Here is a 15,470-nt window from a genome sequence, read left to right on the forward strand (position 1 = left end):
GTTCTCATTCCTAAGGTATTTTTCAATGTTATTATTATTGCCCGGAATCAAACTCAGAATCTTGGGGTTAGTAGCCCACGCTCTTAACCACTATGCCATATGGCATAGTGGGTCAGATGTTTTAGGTGACTATGTAGTTATATGCAGACAGCCCATCTTTTGACCCAAAGGAACATTGAGGATATGACAGTTTGAAGTATAGAGGGAGGAAGGACTGCACCAGCACTCAGCTGATAACTCATTTTTACCATGTATGCCTTCCGGTGGATACCCAAGGGTGATAGAAACACAAAAGGTCAAGAACAATATAGAGAACTGAAGCTCTGGCAGGTGGCTATACCTGGGAACAACTGCAATCCATTGCAATCCAATCTCTTATTAGCATATTATGCACCACACAAAGTGAAGGGTATTAAGAAGAAAAATAATTGAAGCAACATGGAATGAAGCACCTTACTGAAGGACCCAATTCCCAACCTGGTCTGGAAAGTGAATCCACAACCTTATGATTGTGAGCTCAACATCCTAGCCACTAGACCATGTTGTCTGAATAAATAAAGATGAGGCAGTCATGGCTGGAACATATTTGATCAGAACTGACCTGGAGCTAACAACTGTACATCATATTACAGTTACATTTTGATGTCTTATGAGTAGGATTCAAATCATCCAAACCCCTTTTCTAATTATGTTGATGTTTATTTTGACAATCTAATTATGTTAAGCCCACTGCAGTGAAAATTATTTCATACTAAAGTCTTCTCTCTATTTTCATAGTATTTTCTGATTGTTTTTCTGTTTTTTTTTTTTTTCGTTACAGATTCATCACGGGGCCACCAGATATCAAAGATGAGAGCAATATGGGGAAGGTACCGCATGTTTATTTGAATACCGAAGAAGAAAATGAAGAATGCTACTTGCTTGTATATAGAGCACTAAGTGCTAGTATTTGTATGTTTATTAATGGTAAGCTATCTATTTATAATTCAAATGGTATATATACAACTTTTGAATTCAGTACTGAAAGCTAACAAAATACTCTCATCAGTTTTTACAGAACTCTTCACTGCTAATTCCAGAACTGGAGAGAGTTTCTGTTCTGTGTACCCTTCTATAAACTGGCTAGATCATTTGAAAGTTGGGTGTCTTTGTCTACAGATGTAATGCACAGTCAGTAGTAGGATAGAAGCTGCCAATCTCGCAGATGATTGCCAAGTTCCTTATCAACTTCTTCATCTGCAACTCTAGCATAACCAATGTAGGAATTGTATAAATGATTAGTTAGAACTCATCAGATATTGTTATTAGTTACTGCAGTTAATGATGTTGCATTTTTGATTCTATATCATTATTGACTTGTGGATTACTGTGCTTACACAAGCAATTAGGTATACTGGAGCAATGTTTTTAGAAGATGACTACCATACTTAATTGATTGTGGTACAATTCGTGTGTATTTCATCAAATGTAATTGAAACGGTATAAAATTTTAATGAAGAAAGCACAAATTTATGGAATATATGCACCTATTAAACTTTTTAACCATTTAAAAAAAAGTGTTTTTCTGAATTTTATTTTTTTTACTATGATGTTTACTCAGTTGAAATTATGTATAACTTCAACTGCATGGTTAGCTTGCTGAAGCATAAAGTACATCCATGTGTAAAAATATTTACTTTATTAATATACACATGTAAGGTGATCAGCTGGAAGAATTGTTAACACATCAGGCAAAATGCTTAGCAGCATTTCATTCATCTTTACATTGTGAGTTCAAATTCTACCAAGGTTGACTTTACCTTTCATTCATTCAAGGATGATAAAATAAGTACCAGTTGTGCAGTGGGGTTGATGTAATCAATTTACTCCTTCCCCACTAAATCAGCCCATGTGCCTGTAATAGAAAAGCTTAATATGCATATGTGGGAATTTGATACATGGAGAAGTAGCTCAGAAAGGAATTTTATAAGATTACTTTCTTTTGCATCCACCTTGGAATGGATAGGATACTTCTTCAAGCTGCTGCAAATAAGATGTGTTCCATAATGCTATGTCAGGATTCTCTGTCCCACTCAATGTAGATGAGTAGTCTTCATCCTCTATTATGGTGATAAAGTCTCTAAAATATAACATCTAATATGGCTTCTTGACTAACATGAAAGCAGTGACCAGTAAAGCCTGTCATGCATTGAGCAACAGTGGAAAAGATGGTTTGAATGAGATGTTTTCTTCAAGAGAGACCAGATGTATGTACTATAAAGGTGATCTTGAACCTCTTTCTTCATAGTCCAAGTTCCAACTCCATGGAGGAGAATGTTCTTTCCACATGTCTTGAAAAAAAGGCCAGCTTTTTGATTTTGAAACACTTTATTACTAGATATTTTGAAAATTTGGACATTTATATATTCTTTAAAAAAAGGGGGGGGGGGGATTTACTATTAGACTTGCTTGAAGTTAATCATTCAATCATAAAATAGAAGTAGAATCTGTTGTCAGTCAAAAGGACTGTGGCTGACGGACATATATTTCACTTTCCTTTGGAGAATATTCAGCATAATGGCTATTGTATGGTTTGAACAACGATAATGTGGTCAGTCTGTACACACCATCAAAATCTCTGTCTCATTGAGATTTTATCTCACTCTAGCTAAAAAATGGACATTCTTAGAGAAGAATATCGATCTGTGTATTTGTTTGTAGGTGTTATAGCATGTACCTATTTAAGTATTGAGTATTTTATAAAAAGACATGTTTATAGAGTGTGCATTTTTAATCATTCTAATTTGGCATAAAAACAAACATTGTATAATAATTATTATTATTTCATGCAGTCAACACACCACTGACGTTTCAGACTTGTAAGAAAATTGATGCATTCCTGGGACAAACTTTAACAACACTTGCTTCCGATATTGCTGAACAGTATTCCAAAAAGTCATTAAGGTAAAACATTTAAATAAACACACATTAAATTAGTATTAACATATTTAATGCAGAATTAGAAAGTTAACTACAAATAATATTGTAGTGGAAAATTCTTTTGCAAAATTCTTCACAGTCAATGAAAACAACACCCTGTCACCTTTGCACTTCTAAATTATATTAAATTCTATTGTCCATCCTCAATAAACATTCTGAATCAATCTCATCTTGCTGGCATTTAATCTTTAGAACAATAATTCCCAATGTGGGGCGTGGGATCCAAATTAAAAAAAGTTTTTATTTTTAATTTTTGTAGTGGGACATGGAATTGTGAAATCTTTTTTTTACATAGTCAGTAATGTACTTTCTTCTGTACTTAGTAATTAATAAAAGAGTTACAGGTAAATTCTTTTGTATTAAATAATTGTGATAAAATATTTAAAATCAAGTTGTTGTTTTTTTTTCCAACCATCAGTGGGGCATACATTTTTCTGGAAAGTTATAGTAGGGCCTGGGGAAAAATAGGTTGGAAAACACTGTTTTAGAACTTCAAATTATTTTAAGCCTATCATATTTCTGAATAAGTAATGATTTGATAAATACACACCCACTCTATTTCCACCCTTTTATTTCTATATTTCTCATTCATTGTTACATAAAGTAGCAGATTATTATCACTAATGAGTTTTGCTTTATTAATCATCATATCTTCCTTATTTTTTAATATTATTTCAGAAAAACTGAACAATGGCAACCAACAAACCTAGAACATTGATTATAAGGGATTTCTGCTTCATTGCATTAATTTAACTGTTTAAACCTAGATTTAATCCTCGTCCTTGTTACAGTATTCATTTAATCATAAAACTTAGAGCCAAGACATGGTATCCACAGACCACATCACTAGTTACATGTCTGTATGGGTAGTAATTCTTAAAATGAACTGATGCAGGTTAGGGGAGGCTCTTTAATCTTTTTCACATAATGACAACTCTCTTGTACTGATACAGTAACAGATAAACAAAACTAAAGTTAATGGGTTTATTTTGTGTGTACAAGAGAGCATGGAGCATGACAACCTGTCCAACACATGGATATGAAATGATGTTGATGATAATGAGGAAAAAAAAGATATTAGGAATCACTCAAATAATTAAAATATTACTATTAAGTACAGTAAAGAAAATGTAACGTTGATCAATTTTTAACCCATGCTAGCATAGAAAGCGGACGTTAAACGACAACGACGACATATGAACTGAAATCATTTTTTCCTACCACATAGTTTTTTTCTAATGAGATTTTTAATAATCACTGCATAAATATGTTAACACAATCACTCCTCATATGTGTATATATATATATATATATATATATATATATATATATCTGTAAAAATATGTGGCACTTATTCTTTCTTTCTTTTGTTGTCCTTCCTGTCAAAAAGAAGACCAACCTGATTATTAGTTTCCGTATTTGTTAAGGCTTCATTCATTTTCCTATCCACAGAAAGAATTAGTGCTCATATCTATTTACAGCATATACAACCTTTAATAGAACTGAATTGGTCTGCCTTATTTGCATATTAGTGCAAATGAAAATTGATAATTAGATGTACTACGAAGTGGTAGGAAACACAATGCTCTTCTTATGTCACCCTTGTATTTCTAAATAAATACTTATATACAGAAATTAATGTGTATGAATATGTGTGTGTGTGTGTATATATATATATATATGTGCATGCACACTCACATGCAGATAAATGCATGATAAATTATTTATTATATACTACTTGTGCATGTTTTTGCTTGTTTTGCAATTGTTCCAGTTTTAATGAACCACAGTACAAATATGTGTACTTCAATCATATGAATCTGGCCCAGAAGACGACTGTACATGGTGACAATAAGAAATCAACAAATTTAAACATTCCCCCTGATACAATCAAGCTCTTAAGTGACATCAGTTCAGATTTCTCTAAGTAAGTATTCTTTTTCTCTCTACACGTTTTTTCTTTAAATTAGGAATATTGTACAATAGTTCTACAGTTAGATTAGTGTGTATATATATGGAGGCAGTGAGGGTGGTAAAAGAGTGCTTCATGAAGCCACTTGAACAGCTGACCCTTGGTGATAACTCCAATGGCCAGATGCTCTTCCAAATTCTCTCTTTTAACAACTTTCCATGCTTCAGGTTTGTGTCTGGGACGGTGGGGCTAATGAGGTGCAGGACACATGTCCTTGTTGATAGAAGTGTTCCTCTACATATATTGGCCTGGGAGGGGAGGTGGGGGGAGACCATGGCAGCCCACACATAACAAACAAAATGCACACATACATCTCTCCCCCTCTCTCCATATACATACACACACACACACACACATATATATATATATATACAAATGTACACACGCGTACACATATTTATATAAATACGCACATATATATCAACAGAGCATTTGGCCGTTTGATTTCTAGCCGAGGGTCAGCTGTTTGTTACTTGGTTACCCTGCCAGTGCTGGTGCCACATTAAAAAGCACTCAATCCACTCTGCAGAGTGGTTGGTGTTAGGAAATGCATCCACCCGTAAAGTCCCAGCCAAAACAGATACAGTAGCCTTGGATAAATTTTCTACCTGGCTGGCTTCTGTCAACTGTCCTACCCATGCATGCATGGAAGATAGATTTTAAACCATGATATATATGTATATATATATATATATATATATATATATATATATATATATATATACACACACACACACACACACACACACATATATATAATGAAATTGTAGCTGATTTTGAGTGTCATCTCCCTTCTCTCTTGAGACTCCATCAGACATGCTCTAGCATGCTTTGCTGATCTTGAGCAAGTTTCATGTCCCTTATATCTTGAGACTCTCACCTTCAGTTTTCTGCAATCCTCCTTGATAGATGTTTCTGGAAAGATAACATTTTTTCTTTAGTGGCATATTTTTTTCTTTCAGTAATGTAATCAAGAAATTATGAACATAGTAAAATATATACATTAATCTCTATTTTTGTAAGCAGTTATATGTATGTAGTATGTCTATTTTTGTATGCAGTGTAAATTAACCAAATTTAAGCAAATTGTAAATACGTTGCAACTGCTGCACTAATTATGAACTGGTAATTGAATGGTAGATCTGTATTTTTATATACCTTGGACGTGCTACCTAATTGTTTTTTGTCACGAGTCTCACCTCCAGCCATTCTCATCACATATATATGTATAGGTAGATGTGTGTTTAATAACATACATAACGAACGCAAACACCCACACACTCACAGACACATTCATATACAAAATGTGATGATTCATACACACATACACTCTCACATAGTCACATATACTAAGAGAGATACATACAGACATACATTCACACATGTCAGTCATCACATATGTGTAGATGTGTGTGTTTAATAACATACCTAACACAGAAACACAGTCACAGAGACATACACTCACAGACACATACACACTTATTTACAAAATATGATGTTGTCATCGCTGTGGTATAAAATGCCCTTTACTATCTCGTACGTATTAAAGACACATACACACTCATATACAAAATGTGATGTTGTCATCTTCACCATGATATAAAATGTCCTGTACTATATTTGACTATAGAAAGATTATCTCCATAAAATGTTTATATATTAAGCACATGTATTAAATGTTAATTTAAGGGTTAATATGTAGCAACCTTGCAACTGCTGCAATAATTAATAACTGGTAATTGAACGGTAAATGTGTATTTTTATATACTTAGTGTTATCACATTAGAGTGAAACAATATTATAGTCCTGTCACATTAGAATTAAAAGTGAAACAATATTCACTTTTGACACGTAATACCGAACCAGTGTAAAAGATTGTTCCGGGGCTGCATAGGCAAGAAGTTGAAAATTTTTGGGGCCCATGACACTCCATGGACCCTAAGTAATGCATGTGTAAAATTTGAATGAAATCAGTTGGGTAGTTCTTTGGGGATTCACACATACATTCTCAGTTTTATATATATAGATATTTGTTTTTTCATTCTAGCATGGGCTTCAGGGGTTCTCATGGGAGACTGCTGGTCTTTCATAAACAACCTTACCTGGATTGTGCTTTTGACAGGTAACTTTCTAGGTGCAATCCCATGATCATTAATGACTGAAGAGTGTCTTTACCCTTTACCTTATTACACAGTACTGACAGTAGTAGCTATTATACAGGACTGTCTGTGGCTATAGATTACAAAACTATTAACCTTTTGAGGACTGTAGTAAAAGAGCATCACAGTATGTTGCCTTCAGATGTGAACTATTTTCGACTCATTAATAAAATGCAATTTATTATACATAATTCATGTTAATGCATATTAACTTAACTGTGGTCCGTTTTTAACTCTTTGCCAACAGGATTCAACAGAACCAATGCATAAATTCTTGGTGTCTCTGTTTTTGTTCACAGGTGCGAAGATGATGCAGAAACCATTGTGAAAACTTTGAATGACTCTTGGGTTGTAGGGAAAAAATCTGACCATCGAGAATTCTATGTGGTTATTAACCAGAAAAATGCCAATCTCATTGAAATCAATGGTATGTTCTAGATATTGTGTTTGTTTGGTCATTCACTCTTGTAAAACTGGTTCTTTGTATTGTATATCCATTTTTTTTTTAATTCCATGCCAACATGAATAGTTTTGGGATGAAGTGGCTAGCAGGGAGCAGAGGAAAGAGGGAAGAGATTTGTAAAACTGAACAGTTGTATATTTTTATAGCTGGCTGCTCTTTCTGCTGTTAACTACTCAACCATGAAATAGCATTGCAATTTGTTTGTCAGCCAAGCAAGTTGAAGCAAACATGGTTATAAGTTGTCCAAGGGTATAACTCCATTCCACAATATGAATTGTGATCAAAGTTTGTGTTATTAATGCCTTTTTCTTTTTTAAGTTTAAAACAGATAAAAAAAAAACTAGTATTTTCATTTATTGAAATCAGAAGGAAGAATTAAATATAAACACATAAAACTGAAAATTGAAAAGTTATGCATGAAATGAAATGCAAGTGAAAATACTTTATTTAAATTTATTTTCATTTTAAGTTTTACCCTAACTATCATCATTATTGCAACAGTTCTTCTTTTCAAACATTAATTTTTTTTTTTTTTTCATTTTTCTCTAATGAGTTTGGTTTGTTTTTTAAAGTAATAAGAATATTATATGAAATTGAATTTCAGCTCACATCTCAAGCTTACTATGCCATGCACAGTATGTATGTGGAATAGTATTTTGAAATGTTGGACTTAGGATTGTTAAGTTGTGGGTTTAAGCGTGATCTTTCTTTCTTGGCCGGCCGTTGTGCGTGCAACATCATTATTCCTCCCTGTGCCTGTGAAATCTTTTATCCCTGCCGTAAGGCTTTATTTCCGCATACGCCAGCTTAATTTAATTCTTCCTTAGTCAAAAGACGTCTGTTGTTATGTCCTGTTATTATTCCTACTGTATTTGTGTAACATTGTTCGTTTTTTTCTGTCCTTGTTTTTGTATACATTCGCTGCTTTCTTCCAAGGAATCTAATGCTCTTAGCTTAGTTTTTCCTTGGGGCTGGCCAGATTGGAGCAATATCGAGAATAACCAGCCAAAATTGCAAGGATAATCTGGATCTCGACTGAAGAGAGAAAACTCCGAATGACCTGTCCGTGTTTTCTTTGTATCGTCTGTCTGTATGTTTTGTCCCTTTCTTGTATCACCTAACTGTCTGGATGTTTTGCGTCTTTGTCCCATTCTGTATTATTTATCCTTCAAACACTAACAGTGTGGAAGACATGGGAATGGAAAAATGAAAGCTAATTAAGATATCCTCAGCCTGCTGAGTACCCCTCATTGGGTAATTATTACATCAGAGGATCTGCTAGCTAGGAAACATATGTAGCCTGCATTTTACTTGTTCCAATCCCTTAATTTGCATTTTTATTTGCATTCACAGCAACTCTAGTTGCTAACTGTGAGCTATACAGAAATCTTAAGCTTATCGAATTTCCTAACTTCAAAAAGCACTGAGTCCACTATGCAGACTGGTTGGTTTATTTAATGCCAATAAAATGTTTATTGTTCCTGAACATACACAGTCCACTTTTTGTTTTCTGTACCTGCCACAGACTGCTTGAAGCTTACAAACTTCCTACACTTGGAACCCTGGATTTTACCCTTACATATCGATATATATATGGCCGTTGCCAGTACCGCCTGACTGGCTCCCGTAGGATTTTCGAGCGAGATCGTTGCCAGTGCCCCTGGACTGGCTTGTGCGGGTGGCACATAAAAGACACCATTTTGAGCGTGGCTGTTGCCAGTATCGCCTGACTGGCCTTCGTGCAGGTGACACGTAAAAGCACCTACTACACTCTCTGAGTGGTTGGCGTTAGGAAGGGCATCCAGCTGTAGAAACTCTGCCAAATTTAGATTGGAGCCTGGTGTTGCCATCCGGTTTCACCAGTCCTCAGTCAAATCGTCCAACCCATGCTAGCATGGAAAGCGGACGTTAAACGATGATGATGATATATATATAAATATATCATCATTTAACGTCCATCTTCCATGCATGCATGGGTAGGAAGGTTGACAGAAACCAGCCAGGTAGAAGACTACCCCAGGCTATTGTGTCTGTTTTGACAGGGTTTTTACAGCTGAATGTCCATCCTAACACCAACCTCTCTGCAGAGTGGACAGAGCTTTTTACATGGCACTAGCACAGGCAAGGCTAGTTTTGGCTAGATTATTTTCAGCTGGGTGCCCTTCCAAATGCCAACCACTTTACAGTGTGGACTGGTTGCTTTTTGTAGCACCAGCACTGGCAGGGTCACCAAGTAACTTGCAAGACAAGGAATTTTGAGAGGGCTGGAGGCATTTGAGGAGGGGATCTTGTGTCAGATGATGAAAGTGACAAACGATAGTCTAGAGGAGGAAGGTATAGAAACTGAAACCATTCTCAGTTAAGCATAGAGAGGCTCTAGATGTTGTGCATGATGATGAAGAAACGGTGGGCTTTTACCACTAGAGAGCATGAGCTTGGACAGCTAGGCTTTACCTCTATAACATAGTGAAGATGGAAAGTTAATCACAATGATAGAGAGTAGTGTGTCATGTAAATTAAGATGTTGGAGAAAAGTGTGTTCAAAATTTACTGATGCTGAGGGGGAAAAGAAGCTTGGAAGTATTACAAGAGGTCATTGAAAGTGGGAAATGTGTGGTAGAAAGCAGGACTAATCCAAGTGGACCTGACAACTATTGAAATGAACAGTTATACGGTTGAAATTACCACTAAGCATAATGAAGGCAGACACATTTGCCAGGCTGGCAGGGATAATTGTTGAGGTGTTGAAATTACCTGATGAAGTGAGACTTGAGTCAATTGCATAGTTATCTCAATACAGGGAGCTATCATACCCCTGTGTCTGGTGTAGCAGAATCAACTGCTACAAATAGAAAGGAGATGTTCCAGAGGGAAGTAACTACAAAGGTATCAAACTGTTGGATCCAGTTAGAAAAGTAAGAGAAAGAATCTTGGCACAGCTGGTTAAGACCAGAACCAGCTTAGAAGAAATGCAGTTCTGATTTGTGCCTGGTCAAGTTATTACTGATGCTCTCTTCTTAGTGAAACAATTGCAAGAGAAGTTTGCAACTAAGAGGAAGTCTCTCTACATAGCATTTGTTGGTGTTGAAAAAGCCTTTGATAGGTACCACTCTCTGTAGCCTAGTAGTCTCCATAAAAACTAGGTATAGAGGAATGGTTGGTGAGAGCAGTGCAAGCCATGTAGGTGTACCATCAGTAAGTTACAGTTGGCAATGAGCTCAGTGATGTATTTAGTGTGAAAGTAGGTGTTCCTCAAAACTTATTTTAGTCCCTCCTGTTATTGTTCTCCAAGCCATAACAGAGGAGTGATAACTTTATTTTTATCATCATTTTATACTCTCAGTTCTCTGTTAGCATGAGTTGGATTTATTATAGTCCAAGTTACTGTCCTCCTAGATGGACTAAGGACCATTTCTCACTTGTATTTTGCATTTTTGACATGGTTTCTATTCTTGGATGTACCTCCTATCTTTGACCATTTTGCAGAATATACTAGGTACATGTTCTGAATAAATGGATTGTCTTGTCCCTGACAAGACTAAAGCATCCTTTTTAGCTGACATTTTCTCCATTTGCTTACCAACCACTTTTCAGGATGTATAGGTGGAGTTTATTATAGCACTAGCATTAAGAGGTTGACATGTCCTCTCTACTTTATGTTTGTCTCTTTTCATTCATTAATTCATCAGTGCATGCTGTTGTAGTATCATCTCTTGTAAGACTAATGAGAGTCTTCTCTTCTCTGCATTGTCTCAGCACAGCCAGGGTTAAAGAGTTGAGAAGAGTAAAAAAGAAAATGATAGGAACAAGAGTGATAAAAGAGAGCATAATAGAAAGGAGGGAGGGAGTGGTAAACGTTTTTAAAAACAAAAAAGTCATCTTTCCTGTATCATCACAGTGCTGGGCATTTTTCTCAACACACTGCATGCAATGATATTAAAAGAGGCATCAATACTGCTGGATCCCCCCTCCCCCCACAACTGGAACCTGGTGGCTTCAACTGAAGTTAGTTGTTTGGGTGAGGTAGCTCTCTTCCTATTCATTGGGGGCAAGTCACTCATCTGGGACACCTCATGTTCTCCAGTGTCAATCTGGTTGCTTCAACCTGATAACTGTCACCTGCAATGCAGAGGAGCAAAAGATGAGTAAATACCAATCATTGACAGATTCCTTTTTGTGCTACCAAATAAAAAAGAGAGCATTTTACACTTGAGGAATTCCTATGTAATAGAGTAGCTGGTGCAATGAGTGTCACTAACTGTTCTTTGCAACAGTGTTTTTGCCATCTTATCTGCTGGGCATAGCTGAGATAAGTTCTTCAACAGAGGGTGTGATTTTTCTATGTACATGTATCTATTGAGTAAAAAATTATTATTTAAAAATATTGATGTTTTGAAATGGTGAAAACATATTTTTTGATTTTTAATTTCTCTTGTTTCTTATTTACAGAGGAAGTAAAAAAACTATGCAGCACACACTTCAACAGTGTATTTTTCTTGGATTAAAATAAACCAATTGTTACTCTCTGCATCAAAATCTGTGAGATATCTTTCTATTTGTTGATCCAGTGAGAATCACAAGTTTACAATTTGGTTTTCCAAAACAAGCTGAAATTTTGGCCCCACAGCTTCAGTATTTTATTCTAAAAATTTTAAGCACAGTCAACAACAAAACTGGCACAAAATCAAACAGGCTTTCTTAAAAACCACTGAAAATTTGTGGAGTTCTTGCCATTTTGTCAAGGGCAGCAAACAGAATTTTCAGAAGCACACTCATTTTATATTGATACATATATATATGCATACATATGTCTATTGACCAAAATGAAGGTTAGAAGACTCAGGAAAAATATTTTGATACGTTGATCAAAATGTAAGATAGAATTTTGCTATTTTAGGGTGTTGTGGAAAAGTAAAGCTTGTTCTGTTAAAGAAAAAAATATGAAGAAAATTTTAACCCAAACCTAGGACTTCCATTGGAATTCTTATGCAATTTGCACCAATTGCCCACACCACTGTATATAAATGTAAAAACATGAGTTTGAGACACAGATACAAACATGATTAACCACAATGCACTGTACAGGTTTTAATCTAATTGTGGGACATGCTGAAGGGAGTCTATGCAGATAGTTAAATGAGAGGATAATCTATTATTATGTAACGTCTGTGAATCCAGAGACTGGATGTCTTTTCATAATTAACTTTTTATATGTACCTAATGTACTTGATTGTATGAGCAACTGAAACAGAAAGATACTTGAAAAGGCGGCTATACTTGTATGTGTAGAAAGCAGTATCCCTCAATGAATGAATATATGTGTGTGTAAGTTGTCTAAGAGTCCATAAGTCAGGAAAAAATGCACTTATATATTTGTCAAAAGAGTGGGTATATTATCCAAAGCATACAGTATTATATATCCATTACAGCCGATATGGTAATTTCATTCTGTATCAGCTACCTCTGATGAGTGCAAGGTTACTTCATTGGATTATTACCTAACACTCCATTGAATCTCTAGCATGAAACCAATTGGTAAGATCAGCCATAATGGATATATTATACTGTACACTTTGGATAAGATATATATGTGTGTATATATACATCTGCACATATATATATATATATATATATATATATATATATATATATATAGTCTGTGTGTGTGTGTATAAATGTATAAACAAATTAATTTAGGCTGTTAAATAAGAAGGAAAGTATTTCATTCCTGCATGGTACATATATTCATTTTAAAATAGCAAATTATGGAATTTTAAATCTTGGTGTGTGTGTGAGATGCACATTCGTTCATTCTTACGTCTATTTTACTATGCTAGCATGGGTTAGGTGAATAAATATTACTGAGTCAATTGTTCATTTGTTTTAGAAATGGATGTCCTTTCTGTCACTAACCCTTACATATATAGATATATAAAAATTTTGTTTCTAGCTGATCTTTAATACATTAGTTATTTTAAGGTTTCTTTTACAATTGAAACTAGCAAGCTTTAAAAAATAACTCATCATTATGTAATGAGATCTAGAATATTAAAAGGATATTTAAATTTTAAACTTCAGTGTTTAATTATTAATCCAGCTTTTAATTGATTAATTGTGTTTAACTTCACCACTATTGGTTGATAATTGAAGTTTGTCTGGGTTGAAAAGAATTGTTGCTCTGCAAACTTTGTTGCATTGGTCCCCAAGTAACTTGTCTGACCTTATATCAAATATTCTGTCTAATGTGTTTTATTTCGACTCATAATAAATTAGGAATTTGAGGGTTTTAGACAAATTCCTGAACTTCTTTATTATTATACTAGTGTCTAGAATATAATTTAACAAAAGTTTCTTACATAAAATTATAAAGCTTACACTTAAATATTAACAATTTAAAATGGATAGTTTTGTATTACAGATTTAGAGAAGGTTAACATCAGTTGCTGTCAAAACAGTAAGGGACATCTGCAAATGATCCCTTGTTGATGGTAGATGGAACAAGGGTAAGTTGATGTTGAGGCCTAGTTCAGTACTGATTGGGGAGACCTAGCGTCATCGTCATTATCATCTTGTCGTAGATTTTTAGGGGAACTGGAGTTTTTCACATATAGTGTATCTAGGACTTTACTAGTCAGTTTTTTTTTTTTTTTAACAGTAGGTGTAATTTTAGTATTTAAACTGCTATTTCTAGTAGGCTAAACATCAACCTAAAAGGTCATCCATTGACTATAAATAAAAACATGGCAGTAGTATCAAAATTATAATACATTTAATACTCTATTTGCACATTTTCTGCTCGAGTCTGATCCTTTAAAAAAACATTTCTCCAATGAAAAATCTGTTGACATCAGAGCTCCCAAATATTAAATAAACAATTTTAACATTTTCCGTGTATTTAAGAAGCAAAATAGACATTTGACAGAAATTTATTCAATAGTGTCGGATTAATTGATAGGGAAAACATGTTATCCAACATCCACTCGCCACGGACATTGAAATGAACGGCGACGACTGACAGAAAAAACTTTTCATGTATGTATTCCTCGAAATTGTTATTTTTTCTTAATAAAAAAGATAAGTAACATTTTAATAAAAAAAGTGGGCACAAATCTAATGAAGATTTCAGTTTGTCTTGTAAAATATCATCGAATATTTGCAAAACAAATATTTAATACGTCTTCCACGTGATTTTCTTTGAAAATGAATGAAAAATACAAAGCATATTTGTAGCATTCATGTTTTCTGTCGCATTTCCTTTAATCAACAGTAAGTATTAATTTACATTTCTTCCTTTTCTCCGCTCCGTGCATGTTGCAATATTTCGTCTCTTTGCATGTACATGCCTTTGAGTCAAAATGAAAGATTGCCCCAAAAAAAAAACAAAAAAAAAACACATGGACTATTATAACTAATACTGCTTTTTCAACGTTGATCTCATTTTCTTCTTCGAAATTTACGGATTTTACATACACAAATGAAGCAGGTAAGAACAAATATGCAAGGTTTTTGTGGTGCAACTTAAAAGAGTAGACCAGACGCGTGCACTGCACACACACGCACTAGTCAGCACTCGTGATTAAAAAATTCCCTCCACATGTATAAATGTGTAAACTGTAAATGGAGTGAGAAGTTTACACTCCATTTACACTTGAAATGGAGTGTAAATGGAGGAAGGGTTTATCTAATAAAACAAACAACCGACCAAATGAATGAAAATAAAAAAAAATTTGAAATAAAATCTTACTCTAAAGTAGTCATTAAGAAAAGTGAAAATAATGAAATAAAATGTTATTTACTATACTGAAAAAATGCAAAAAGCAGATAATGGGAGTACACACATGAGATGACATCTGGTGTACCACAGGGGTCTGTTCTTGGCCCCCTTCTATTTGTTGCA

General features: G+C 34.5%; 1 protein-coding gene across 2 annotated transcripts in view; it reads left to right on the plus strand.

Moving 5' to 3' along the window:
- Positions 1-14,687, plus strand: part of LOC106882257 (vacuolar fusion protein CCZ1 homolog) — a 31,741-nt gene extending 17,054 nt beyond the window's left edge. For both annotated transcript variants that reach the window (XM_089351983.1, XM_089351984.1), the window contains exons 8-12: positions 821-966; positions 2,832-2,943; positions 4,754-4,906; positions 7,410-7,537; positions 12,023-14,687. In XM_089351983.1, the coding sequence (XP_089208109.1) occupies positions 821-966; positions 2,832-2,943; positions 4,754-4,906; positions 7,410-7,537; positions 12,023-12,078 (595 nt within the window). In that variant the 3' untranslated portion in view covers positions 12,079-14,687. The remainder of the gene's footprint in view (positions 1-820; positions 967-2,831; positions 2,944-4,753; positions 4,907-7,409; positions 7,538-12,022) is intronic.
- Positions 14,688-15,470: the final 783 nt, after the last annotated feature.

This window comes from Octopus bimaculoides, chromosome 5, assembly GCF_046866305.1.
Source record: "Octopus bimaculoides isolate indiv1 chromosome 5, ASM4686630v1, whole genome shotgun sequence".
In the NCBI taxonomy this organism is placed as follows: Eukaryota; Metazoa; Mollusca; class Cephalopoda; order Octopoda; family Octopodidae; genus Octopus; species Octopus bimaculoides.